Source organism: Dasypus novemcinctus, chromosome 18, assembly GCF_030445035.2.
Source record: "Dasypus novemcinctus isolate mDasNov1 chromosome 18, mDasNov1.1.hap2, whole genome shotgun sequence".
Classification (NCBI taxonomy): domain Eukaryota; kingdom Metazoa; phylum Chordata; class Mammalia; order Cingulata; family Dasypodidae; genus Dasypus; species Dasypus novemcinctus.
In genome coordinates this window covers 12,825,558-12,839,529 of record NC_080690.1, presented here as the reverse complement: position 1 = coordinate 12,839,529, position 13,972 = coordinate 12,825,558, and the positions used below count along the sequence as shown (strand labels likewise).

Genomic DNA, 13,972 nt, shown 5'->3' with positions numbered 1-13,972 from the left:
AATTTTTTTTTTATTATATATGTGTGTATATATGTGTCTTGGAGAATACAGAAAAATATAAAGATGAGTGAAAAACTCAATTCCCTTATCCCAAAATTGCTGTTTATATGTTGAAATATTTCCTTTCAGTCTTTTCCCATATTTATACAAAAATTAGGAATATAATTAGTATTACATGCATATGGTTTTATAACTTTATTTTATACCCATATGTATATAAACTTTCAATGTTTACTAATAGTGTCTTCAAATATTTTTATAATGACTGACATAGAGTTCGCTAAAAATTCAACTAGAATATTTTAAAAGGTATCTACGTGAAAGTGAATAAAAAGAGATAACACATTTTATTGTAGATAACCCGGGATTTTGGAAAATATCGGTCCTCTTTCCCAAACCCTTCCCCTTAAAGGTAAAATTCCTTGAGCGAAAACTGAAAATTCCTCTGTGCCAGATGATTGGCAGATTTTAGCCATTCAGCATCAGAGTTGAGGATTTTGTTCTTTCTATTGAAGCAACAAGGAAGATTTGGCACCAGTTCCCACAGAGGGTACTGATTTCCCACCAGATTCCCTTTTCTACCTTCCTTTTTGTTTCCTTCTTATTATCAACAGACTTAAATGCTGTTTTTGATTTAGGAATGTGTATATTGCTGTTTCATACCAACTGCTTATCATGTTTACTGCACAGATATCTCCTTTAACTGATTCCATGTCCCCCAGGTGCTGGGTTAAATGATGGGCAGTGGCATTCTGTCTCCTTATCTGCTAAAAGGAATCACCTCAGTATGACAGTGGATGGCCAAATGGCTGCTGCAACTCCTTCCCTGGGGCCTGAGCAGATTTATTCAGGTGACACCTATTATTTTGGAGGTAAGGGAAGGGGTCAGGCCATATGGGCAGTTGAATCATATTTGTGTTTACTTGCCTCTGTATCTTGGGGATGTCATAATATTTTATTATGTTAATATTAAGGGATAACTTCCTTATGTTTTTTGAACATAGAACTGTTGAGTGGATCAACATGACAAATTGTGATCTAAAATGCTTTGCTGCTGGGTGGACTTAAGTTTATGATTTCCGTAATGAGATTAAGAAGCCCACCCTTTACAGTTCTTCCCTTCAGACCTTGTTATATTTTCCTACTGTTAAATGGTCCTTATATGTCTTTTCTAGTTTTATGGGCTGATTTTATTGCAGTATTTTCCCGATCTTGCGTATTAGTATCTCTAGAGCATCCTCATAGCTTTCCCACTGCCCAATACAGAAGGGCAATATTATGCCAATGGACTAATAATTTAACTTAATTGGCCATGGCAACCTCTTCTTGTTGCTAAATAATATTGCACTGATACATTTGATAGGATCAGAGCATCCAAGTACGACACCAAAACATTTCCCTTAGAGAATAAAAACAAGCAAAGCGTTTGCCTGCTCAGTGGATGTTTGATTGCACTGAGAGCCTAGAAAAGGAAACCGTGGACAATTAAAATAAAATCTTCTTTTTCCATTAGAAATGCAGAGTTAGAAAACTGTCATAGCAAGACTTATTTCTAATCAAGCCTGCGCATGTTCCATGTACTGTTGTTGCTGTTTTGCATTTAAATAGTGGCTTCTGACCAGAATCACTTTTGAATTTGGTGAAAGGAACCCAGCTTTTGTAATTCACCAATAAAACACAAATTTCTTTCTAAGAATTGGCAGTAAGCACAAAGACCATGAATCAGTTCATTTGATCTTACAAGCAAACCAAAGAAACCAAAAAACCTACATATACTGTTATCACCACTAAAGTTGACATAAAGCCAACCATCTTAAAAGACATAATTTTTTACTTTGCTGGGATTTGTTCATTTCTGAATCAGGTTGTTTATAAAATCTTTTGGAAAATATGACTGATTTTGTGGCATTCCATAGGAACATATTCTTTTAATAAACAGTGACATTTATAAAACAACTTAACCAAGAGCTTTCACTTCAGAGGAAAAATTAAGAAGCACTAAAAGAGATAAAATGGTGCACAATGAAAGACTGGATAAAAGTGTTTATAAATCATAAAAATAGAATCATCATTCTTAAAGTATTTTACATCCTACATGTTCAGATTTAGCAATACCCAGCTATTTTGTTAAGTAAATGTTCTCTAGTTATTGCTTTTATTCATAGTATAATATCATTTTATAGTAGGATATGCACACTGTAATTTTGCTTGTTTTTATTGTGATACATATGATATACAGTATTTATATTTACTTTTTATTTTTGAATAGTTTAGATGTACAGAAATGTTGCAAAGATGGTACAAAGAATTACTGTATATACACCACGCCTACTTTCCCCTAATGTTAACATCTTACATCATATAATCATTTTAAAGAATACTGAAGCCTTTCTTTTTTCTTGACTACATATCAGTATATACATTGCCCAGCTTAAGAAAAAGATCACCATGCCCATTGGAACCTCTAGGATTATATCCCCTGATTTCCTCAGGTAAACACTACCCTGAAGTTTGGATTTAATTCCTCCCTTCATGTTATCATTTGACACCTATTAAGGTATGGAAGCTTCCATAATGAATTTCCAACTTCAAGGCATTTTTTAAATAAACCATTCCAAGTTTACTTAGGCATCCCAATTGGTGTCCATCAATACCAGACTAGGTTTGAACTTGGCATGAGAGTCCATCGATGAATGAATACATGCCCTGCAAAATCCAGGCATCTTTAACATCTCCAGGGCTGGGAACAAGGGTTCAGAAGGAAGTGGAAGGTCTTCTGCTGCCTCATTCTCATTTCTGCCCCCTTTCCCTAGCCTGTACCTTGAGGACCTAGTGCTGTGTACAGGAAGAGGGGGGCCATTTTCCTGGAAGCCTGCTTCAGGCTTTCAGACTGAGAATTCTGGCTTCTGGGAGTGGACTGGAGGGGAGAGGGTTGCAAGTGGGCACATGGCCTTCCCCCACATGCCCCCTGGAGACAGGCAACAGCATGGCTGGAGAAAGGCCTGAAAGTCATGGCTGGCTTAGAGGCCCTGATTTCCTGTGAGATGCTGGCAATGGGAAGACCAGCTCTTCCTGGTTTTAGCAAGCAAAGACTCGCATCCTGCGAATGCCCTCAGTTCTGGGCAAATTGGGATAGTTGGGTGCCCTAGAGGACCTTTTGTAATGTGTAGGTAAGAGTCCCCTTTGTCCCTAGGATCTGCTTTTGTGTGTGTGTGTTTTGTTTGTTTGTTTCTTTAACTTTTTATTATATAATATACACACAACTCAAAATTTTCCATTTTAACCACTTTCAAGCGTACAATTCAATGGCATTCATTATATCTGCAAGGTTGTACTACCATCACCAATGTATGTTACCTAAGCTTTTTCACCACTTAAAAAGAAACTCACCCATTAAACAATAATTCCTTATCTCCCTCACACTCTGGACTCTGGGAACCCGTTATGATTTTTTTTTTTCAATTCTAGGCATGTCTATATGTTTTATTCAGGTGGAAGTATTTTCTTAGGTAGTTAATTCTTCAGCCCATTTTCAAGTAAACAAACGCCCCATGTTCTGAGCTGCTTCCCATCAGTTCTCCTTCATGCATCTCTAATTTCAACTAGGAGTTTCCAGTTATCTTATTAATTGCAGTCCGTCTAACCTGGCTGCCGTGCTCAACTGCAAAGGAGTGACCTATTCCAATAGCCGGCACTGGATCTCCACCCTGTGCCCCTGTGGCTTTAACATCGTGAGATGGGGCTGCTCCTGAGCGAGCAGCATTCTACATATGTCAAGTCGAACTTCAATGATCTATTCATCGTTTGTCCTTTTTTTTTTCCTCCTCAGAATGAGTGCTTTTCAAAAAGTCAGATTACATTGTGGTGCATTGTGCTCAGCTATTATTCTCATTTCTATATTATAAATTTTAAAGCTGGGTTCTCCAGATTGAGGATAGCTGAACGCCACATTTCTGTAAATTCCCCTTATGAAATCTTTGTGCTATTGAATAGCACGCTGTGCGGCACAAGCTGAGGATACCAAACTGGAGGCAGAATGATCACACATCCCTTGTGTCAAGCAAACGTTACCCACCCAGTGGACTGGTATACCACAATGACGTCTAACTCCAACATCTCACTTCTGATACTGTGACATGCAGCCATAATTTATCTGTCATCCTCAGAGGTGATTAACTTTCTGACTGCCTCCAGGAATGGATCCATCCATTAATTTAGCATTAAACTTTCATCTCAAATGGGTTCAGTGCTGAATATCACTCTGCTGTTGCATTATATTAACTTGTGGATACCTCTTTTCATAGCATAATGAGCCTAACCTGGGTTGAACCCTTCTTTGTTTTTAGACTCTTTTGTTTACTGAAATCCTGGCTAGGGATTTGAAATACCTCATGATGTGATAGTGTGCTTTCTGTAAAGTTCCATGACCTTTTTTTTGTGACTATGGGTTTGCTTAGTTTTGTTCCCAACAAGCGTATGCACAATTTATTTTATTCCGAAGTAGTTTGAGATGTGTCAGGCACACCACCTGGACACAGGGAGATTAGCAAAGCTGTTTATATTCCTGCATATTATAGTTGTCCCACAAATATTAATGAGCTATTATCCTTTCAGTCCTTATCCTAACGTTCTTAATTGGTTAATAAGTCATCTAGAAAACATAACTAAGATTACAATAACTGCATCTTACTCCACAGATTTTTAAGTATTTGAAATGTGTGTAGTACCATGTACATTAAAATGATATTCAGAAAGCTTTGATTACTTTTTCTTGATATATTAAGTCTGAAATTTCGAAGTCTCCATTAGCTTAAAATATAATATCTTAATGTATCTGATAATAGTTTTAAATATGAATACTGGCTTTACTTGCCATTTAATGCATTTTTAAAGGAAAACAAAGCATTAAGGGGAACTAGCCCCAGTCAAAGCATTTAATTATAATGGAAATTCCCAGGTAGAAAACTAGCATGGATTGTACAGGAATTAAGAGGTTGCTATTTCATTTCTTATTCTTTGAAATTGTAATAGTGGTTGACAACCATAATGACAAAAATGACTAAGATAATATAAGTTTAATATATGTGTTCATTCTCCATAAAATTATTTATTTCACTTGAATAGAGGAAACAGGTAGAACAACAATAAGCTCCAGGAAATAATAGTTACTATTATATTTCTTTATTATTCAAATTATTAGAAATAAATCTTAAATAAATGTTAGAAAAATCAGTATAAATGGAACTTCCTTTTATGAGGCAAAGAGGAAACACACACCAGGGAACCAAGAGTGCCTACAACTGCAAGTAGGAGAATTGCATCCATCATCCATGTGGAATCTAAGGTCCCTTTCAATATAGAGGTGGAGTGGACATCACCATCCCAGGGTCCACAGGATGGAGGAATAAAATATGGATTAGAGTGGGGAAAAAAGACATAAAAAATAAAATGTTTAATCATTAAACTATAGTGATTTATTAAAATACATGTATATGTACTATATATATATGAAAATGAAGTATTTAATTAAATAAATAGTTGGTAATTTTATTCCAAGTCAATATATCCCCTTGCTAGCTTAAAACACAAATGTATCAAGATTATTGATTTATCTTTTCTTAACTAGAGTGCATATTTGTGCTCTTTATTTTGCAGACCATAAGACTACTTCCCTGCTTCTAAATTATATGTAATTTAATACTTCTGGCTATCATGCTTTGATTGTTATGATCCCAAAGTCAATACATACAGTTTTATATTTTACATCCTGCTAGTATCCTTTCACATAATATTATAGCAGTAGTGACTTTTTGTAATTCCTATGGGAATAAAGAAAAAAAATAGTTGGTATGACATGCAATTTTTAATTTAGAGTAAACTAATGGTGATTGCAATGGACATTTCTCTCCCTTTGGAAATAGAAAATAATCAAATGAATATTACTTTAAAAAATAGAGTATTTTATGACACTGTATCCCAAATCATTGATATATCCTGGGTCAATTTTGTTTTGTTTCAATCAGGTTGTCCTGAAAACAGCTTTGAATCCAAATGTAAAACCTCATTTGGTGGATTTCAGGGATGTATGAGACTCATTTCTATTAGTAACAAAGCAGTAGATCTGATTTCAGTTCAGCAGAGGACCCTTGGGAACTTCAGTGACCTTCAGATAGATTCATGTGGCATCACAGACAGGTAAAGATAATTTCACTTCTTTATTTTGACCAGTATATCTTCAGACTTTGGACAGTAGATTAAAATTTCTATATATGATGAAAAACTTTATTTATGATTAAAATTTATTTACAGAAATAATATTATGACTCTCGCCCAAATTTATTCATATATATAAATATATATATATTCAGTAATGAACAATTTTCTTCCCTTTTTTTCCACTAGCTTCTGTTCCACAGGAAATGGGTGATATTTACCATAAAAATAAGAAACGATGGCTTTAGTCTTGTACTTTATATTTTCAAATGATAAAATTTAGATAGCAAATATATGAGTATGTTATTTATATGAACACATGCTACACAAGTCACAAAGATAATATTTTTACTGCTAAAATTACAGATGGGTATAAATATATCAAAAATATATCATGGGACTCAATAGATTAGAATACCCTAACAGTAAAATTGATCATTAGATGCCAATAAATTAGAGACTTATACAGTCAATTGTCAAGCTGGCTTTTGTGCTGTGTAGAATAGTATTTTCAGAGGCAGGGAAACATAACTGGTTGTTATTTTCTTAATGTGCACCTTCAACAACTCACCATCATCTTTTCTGTGGGTGAAATGAAAATTAACAACTTCTCTGGAAAAGTTTGGAACCAGAGTATTGATGAAGGTATAAGAACTATCAAGAGGCGGCGGACTTGGCCCAGTGGTTAGGGCGTCCGTCTACCACATGGGAGGTCCGCGGTTCAAACCCTGGGCCTCCTTGACCCGTGTGGAGCTGGCCCATGCACAGTGCTGATGCGCACAAGGAGTGCTGTGCCACGCAGGGGTGTCCCCCCCATAGGGGAGCCCCACAGGCAAGGAGTGTGCCCCGTAAGGAGAGGCGCCCAGTGTGAAAGAAAGTGCAGCCTGCCCAGGAATGGTGCCACATACAAGGAGAGCTGACACAACAAGATGATGCAACAAAAAGAAACACAGATTCCCGTGCTGCTGACAACAACAGAAGCAGACAAAGAAGAAGACGCAGCAAATAGACACAGAGAACAGACAACTGGGGTGGGGGGAAAGGGGAGAGAAATAAATAAATAAATCTTAAAAAAAATAAAAACAAAAATTATCAAGAAGTTCAATAGGAACAGGAAGATAGTACAGGACAGTGCAAGATATGGGAGTCTATTGTAGAGGACCAATGACTTTTAAAATAGTGATTATTAATAATAATTAGAAACTTTTTTAAGGCCTGGACAACTGTGGCCAAAAAAATCTTTCCTGTCATGCTTTAATATCAGCAGGGTTAACTTTAGCTATTGAGTTAAAAGGAATGTCTTGACCAGTCTACATTTAAAAACAAACACTTCTTATTTAGTATGATAAACTTAGTCCCCAACAGAGTTTGGGGCTCAATATATATTTTGAATGAATACATAAATTACGAGTTTTTAAAAGAACTTTTTTGTATGAAAAAATTTGTCAACATGACACTTATATATTTAAATCCAGTAGCTCACTTAGGAAAGTGGTGTCTGTTGAACCTCTTTGGAACAATAATTGAAGTTTAGTGTCATGTCTAGAAAATAAAGAATTTAATCATAGTAATAGATTAGAAAAACAGAATTTCCTCTATCGAAATCCTCGTAAGTATGTTATTTCTTTAACGTAATTTGCAGAGAAAACAATTACTTCCATGATGAATGATGATATGTAAATGGAAAACTTAGACAATGAACCTCAATTGGCTTGATTTGGGGATTAAATGACTTCTTGGTACAGACACTGTGACTGTCCATATCTACAGCCATACCAGCTCTGGGATATTAAGTCCAATTCTGGGGAGGGCCTGCGGCAATGCTTCCTGGATCTATTCTTAAATGGGACCTGCTCACAGAGACAGGGAGACCCCCAGCCCCACCCCCACCAGCCAGCTCTCCACCTATGAGTGATGATCATGTTGATTATCTCAGATTGCTGGATATTATGTTGGGACAAGTAGACCCAGACTTTTGCTATGTGGCCATGTTCTGAAGCTGCCATTTTCCAGGCCTACTTCCTGCAAGTACAATCTTCCCATAAAATTGAATAGGACACAGCACATTTAGAGGATGTACCAGTTCAGTATCATGCCTTAAAAGTCCATTTCAGAAATAGTTGCCAAGTTATGCATAAATTATGAAAACCTTAGGATTATGAGAACCCAAAGAATCACACACACAAAATAGAAAAAACGGAGTAAGCTTTTGTATTTGTATATTTTCTAAATTCTCAAATATACCTCTAAACTCACTTTCTTATATATATATATTCATTTAATTTGGCCTTGAATGCCAACCCTGCTGACACAGCTTCCAAAGCATCATTAAATTGAGTCTTATTTTTAAAAATCAGCATGTGATTCCCTATGCTAAGTGCTTAACCTGAACTACTGTTGACTTAATTCTCATAAAAACCCTTTGAGGCAGGGTTTTAATAGTATTAATTTCTCATAAAAATTGGAAGAAAAGCACAGAGTTTAAGTAAGCTGGTTAAGATGACATGGCTAAGAAATGTCAAAACCCAGCCTCAAATCCAAGCACTCTGGTTCCAGGAAATTTTCCCTGAAGAGTCTACCTGCTATGCCATATATCTTCCCTGAAGGCAAGTTAAAATTTGTTGTGGTTGATATGGAAACTATGTTTAATAAACATACCATTTTAATTCATTATATTTAAAAACAACCAGTTACGTTAAAATATATTAAAAATCTGAGATAATTAAGAAATGAGCCCTTTTTTTCCACTGGAATTAACTTTAATCCAGGTCAAACCTACATATAAAGGCATATGCACAATTGCTCACACATGTACTCACACACGCATATCACATTCTTTACACAGTTTTCTAACATGGCTGTTGAACACAGTCTCACACACACACTCACGTGCTCACTCATCCAAAAGCTTCTTACACACTTGCATGCACAGTCCTTACACATCTGTTTCTTATGTACACATTCACATGACCCCATCTACAGGAACCCAAACACACAGTCACATGCCCTTCCTGTCCTTACACACACACACACACACACACACACACACACACACGCTCATTCACACACCCATTCCCGCACTCCTTACACCCTCATATTTTCCTTAAACGTAATCATCATACACGCAGGAAAGTCACTCTTACATGGTCTGAGAACTCAGGGTGGGGGGCTCAGAGTAGGTGAGGGCAGTCACAGTCCTGCATTCTGGAGGGTCTCCATCTCCTCCACAGATACCACGTACCCTTCCCTAAGGGGAAGAAGGAGGAAAATCAGATGTGTCCCTGATCTCAGAGGACACACAGGCTACAGGGAGGACTCCCTGACAAGACCTGAGAAGAAGTCAAAAGCCGTATGTGAAGCTTTGCCACTCTGACCTCGGCAGGCTGTCTGCTTACCTGTAGTTTCCCCAGCCTCCTGTCCATAGCCCTGGGGCTGTCCCAGGGCACCCTGGCCTGAGACCTCCGTCGCTCTGTCCCCTAAACTGCTTCCCACTTGGTCTTGGGGCTTCCACCTCTGACCGCCATCAAGCTTCCCTCTCCCGTGGCCAGTTCGTTCCAGGGCCAGGCCTTTACTCACAGCCCCTTCCCCTCCCTCTCTTCTCCTCTGTGGGGTCCCTGAAGCCTGCCTCACTTCTTCTCCCTGATGGTCCCATGGTGACAGTTGATCCATTGAAGATGATGGTATTTTCCGTCTCCTGTAACACTGAAGGAATACTGTTTGTATACATTGTTGTTTGTTGTCGTTTTTCCTTTTTGTTGATCTCATAGTTTTGAGGAAGGATAAGAGATTTGGACTCAGGTGGCCACTGTTATCCAAGGACTGATGGCTACCTTGTTCAATTTTCCTGACTATGATAATGCTATATAGACTATACTTCAATATCATCAATTCCAGTCCACATTGTGTGAGTCTTTTAACAGTAAGTTGGAATGGAGAGGGAATCTGTATAAATCAAGATCTTATAAATCACTTCACTTTTGTGTCTCTTGTATGTATTTGGTCAAGTTCACAAGCAATGAAAATAATGATGAAAATGTCTAAGGTAAAGCTTTGGAGGCTAGAGAAAATGGTTCAATAGGTTGTTTTACTTTGTATTAGGGTGACTACTGAGAAGAAACACATAATATAGAATTATTTTGAACAATTGGTTAGAATGAGTACTTCACTATACAATGTAAATTGCCAAAGGTTACTAGTAATTAGACATAAGTACAACATGATGAATTCAAATAAAAGCCACAAGTCAGTCTTTTTTTTTTTTTTTTTTTTACAAAAGACTATCTTTTGTCTATGAATATTTTATTGCTGACATTGTGACATTATTTGGAATTATCATGTATGGTGATAGTAAAAATCAGACCAACTTTTAGTCAGTTTTATTATCATTTAATTTCTCTACCAGATAATGCCTCCTTATTGCCTGCACCTGGAGCAGACTATACCCACTGGGGAAATCTAAGATTTTTTGTATATACATATTGATCCACAACTTGCCTCAGTGCAATATAAATAATTTTTAAAAGGCAGATATTTTTATCCCTAACATTTTTTATTTTTTTTTTAATTTTTTTATTTTTTATTGACTTTGTAATAATATTACATTAAAAATATATATGTGAGGTCCCATTCAACCCCATCCCCCCACCCCCCCTCTCCCCCCCCCAACAACACTCGTTCCCATCATCATGACACATCCATTGGATTTGGTAAGTACATCTTTGGGCACCTCTGCACCTCATATACATTGGTTCACATCATAGCCCATACTCTCCTCCATTCCATCCAATGGGCCCTGTGAGGATTTACAATGTCCGGTGATTGCCTCTGAAGTACCATCCAGGGCAGCTCCATGTCCCAAAAACGCCTCCACCTCTCATCTCTTCCTGCCTTTCCCCATACCCTTCGTCCACTATGTCCACTTTTCCCATTCCAATGCCACCTCTTCTATGTGGACATTGGATTGGTTGTGTCCATTGCACCTCCATGTCAAGAGGAGGGTCAGATTCCACCTGGATGCTGGATGCAATCCTCCCATTTTCAGTTGTAATCACTCTAGGCTCCATGGTGTGGTGGTTGTCCTTCTTCAACTCCATCTTAGCTGAGTGTGGTAAGTCCAATAAATCAGATTGTAGGTGCTGGAGTCTGTTGAGGCTCAGGACCTGGCTATCACATTATCAGTCCAGAGATTCAAATCCCCTAAATATATCTTAAACCCCAACATTAACTGCACCTCCAGCACATTGGCATGAAAGTCTTATGAAGGGAGATCCCATCTGAGTCCAGATTCATCACACATAAACACCATTTCCAAAGAGGGGCCATCTGCCCTGGTAGTTAACCCCATCGGCCATGACCATAACTCCCATGGGTCTCTTTAGCCCTCAAAGGAACCAATATCTGGGGGTTGTATCTGCTTTATCTGTCTCTCTGACTCTGCTCAGTTGTGCATGAGGGCAAACCTTCTGCCAGCCTCCAGACTCTTTTTTAGAAACTCGTAGCCATATAAACTCATTGCTCCTTTCCATTTCCCCCTTACTTTAGGTCAAACAGCATTTTAAAGTCATGGTATTTTATGTAGACATGGATATTCTGCTGTTCCGCATTGAACCTTCCGTATAAGGTCATTTTCCAGTTGCATCATCAGTTGGTAGTTGATAGTGGTCCCTCGTTGCCAGGGAGGCTCATCCCCGGGTGTCATGTCCCACGCTGGGGGGAAGGCATTGCATTTACATGCTGAGTTTGGCTTCGAGACTGGCCACATTTGAGTAACATGAAGGCTGACAGGAGGAAATTCCCAGGCACAAAGTTGCTCTAGGCCTTGTTCTTATTTTGGGTTTATCAGCTCACAAGCATAGTCATTAGCATCAGGGGCTCACTGTTGAACCCTCACTCCCTCCCGGTCCCTGCCACTATACCTGGGAGACTGTCGCTGCTCCCCTAGGGACCACGACAGAGCACCACTGGCCAGGAACCCAGTACCCCCCCTACTGTGGTTTTTAATTGTTGCCACTATGAGTATATCCAAACATTACCATGCACCCTGGACATATGTTCTGTACAGCTCCCTGTCAGCCATATATCACCTGTCATTGGTACCCCATACCAGTATCCCTCCATTGCCATTGTTGAAACACTCTGTGATCCAGAACTCCCCGAAATTTGAAGCCCAATATAATTTCATGGTCCCTTACTAGGGAATGGCATATAGCGATGAGTTTAAAGGATAGATAAAGAACTTGGATAAAGTTAGATAAAGAACTTAGATAAAGAATGTTGACTTGAAAAAATTCCACATCCTATCTTTTTCTTTTTTTTTTTTTTTTTTTTCCCCCCCCCTAATTATTCAGCTTTTCTTCACAGGAGTCCTAGACCACAGCAATGTATATATATAATATACAGCACTCCCACACATCCACCAGAAAACCTTTTCCCTTCCACAGTGATACTCTTACGCCCTATTCATATCATATTTACTTAAAGTGATGTACAGAGTCTGAGACATTAGCTTTCTAACAAGGTGACATCTGTGCTTACATTGTGGTGCATACTTTAGGATACACAGTTCTTTACATTTTTAGTTATCCTATGTTTTACATTATGGTTTACATTATCAGTCTGTCATCTCCTATATGTTATAGTGTAATATTACATGTTTTATATCCATCCTTGTGTACTCTCAAGAAACTCCTCTCTTACCCCCCATTTACTTTGGTTCCACACATTTAACGTCCATTTTCCCTTCCACCTTGGTGCCCTCAGTGATAGCCAACCTCCGTTTCCTGAGGAGCCACTTCCAGAGATAGATGGAATAGTGTTCAGGTCCTAACTTACTCAACTGCCCCAATGCCCTGGGAGCCACCCTTTCTCTCGAGGGATACAGTTCCCTCTATTTGATGGCATTAGTCCTCCCCAGGATGTGGGTCCACCCCCACTCTCACTACTTGGGTTTCTACCCCATGGTGTCACCCACTCTGGCAGAATGAGCATTTAGACATTCCCCAGGAGCCTGTCCTGCATCAGACCCTCCCCTCCGAGCATTCTAAACAGGTAACCCTTTTTATTATATTTTGATATGATTTTCTCGGCATTTTACTCTCCATCAACACCTGACCCTCTCCTGGTTCGTATGCTACCCCTCCCTCCCCCCACTTTTGGGCAACGTTACACATCCGTCTCTCCCCAGCCACCCTCAAACCCGCAAAGCCCCAAGCAAAGGCAACCCCTTGCCCCCCTTTTATCTCTTCTTTGTGTTCATACTTACCACCATCTCGTCTTAAATTCGACCCCTGCAGACATCGGCTCATATCCTTCCTCCACCCTCCGATTTCCTGTAAGCCTATCGTTCAGTCTCTTGCTATCTAGGGCAGCTTGTTTATTTCATATCATTGAGGTCATGTATTATTTGTCCTTTAATGTCTGGGTTGCTTCACTCAACATAAGGTTCTCAAGATTCATCCATGTTATCACATGTGTTTGTAGTGTGTTTGTTCTTACAGCCGAGTAGTATTCCATTGTGTGTATATACCACATTTTATTGATCCACTCATCTGTTGATGGGCATTTGGGTTGATTCCAACTTTTGGCAATAGTGAACAATGCTGCTATGAACATTGGTGTACATATATCGGTTTGTGTTCTTGTTTTCAGTTCTGCTGGGTATATACCCAGCAGTGGTATTGCTGGGTCATATGGCAAATCTATGGCTAGTTTTTTGAGAAACCGCCATACTGTCCTCCAGAATGGTTGGATCCTTCTGCAT

At 38.6% G+C, this 13,972-nt stretch overlaps 1 protein-coding gene across 1 annotated transcript in view; it reads left to right on the top strand.

Annotated features, from left to right (window-relative positions):
• Positions 1-13,972, top strand: part of CNTNAP4 (contactin associated protein family member 4) — a 299,921-nt gene that overhangs the window by 198,520 nt on the left and 87,429 nt on the right. The window contains exons 9-10 of the mRNA XM_058279681.1: positions 723-872; positions 6,024-6,195. Coding sequence (XP_058135664.1) covers positions 723-872; positions 6,024-6,195 — 322 coding nt within the window. The remainder of the gene's footprint in view (positions 1-722; positions 873-6,023; positions 6,196-13,972) is intronic.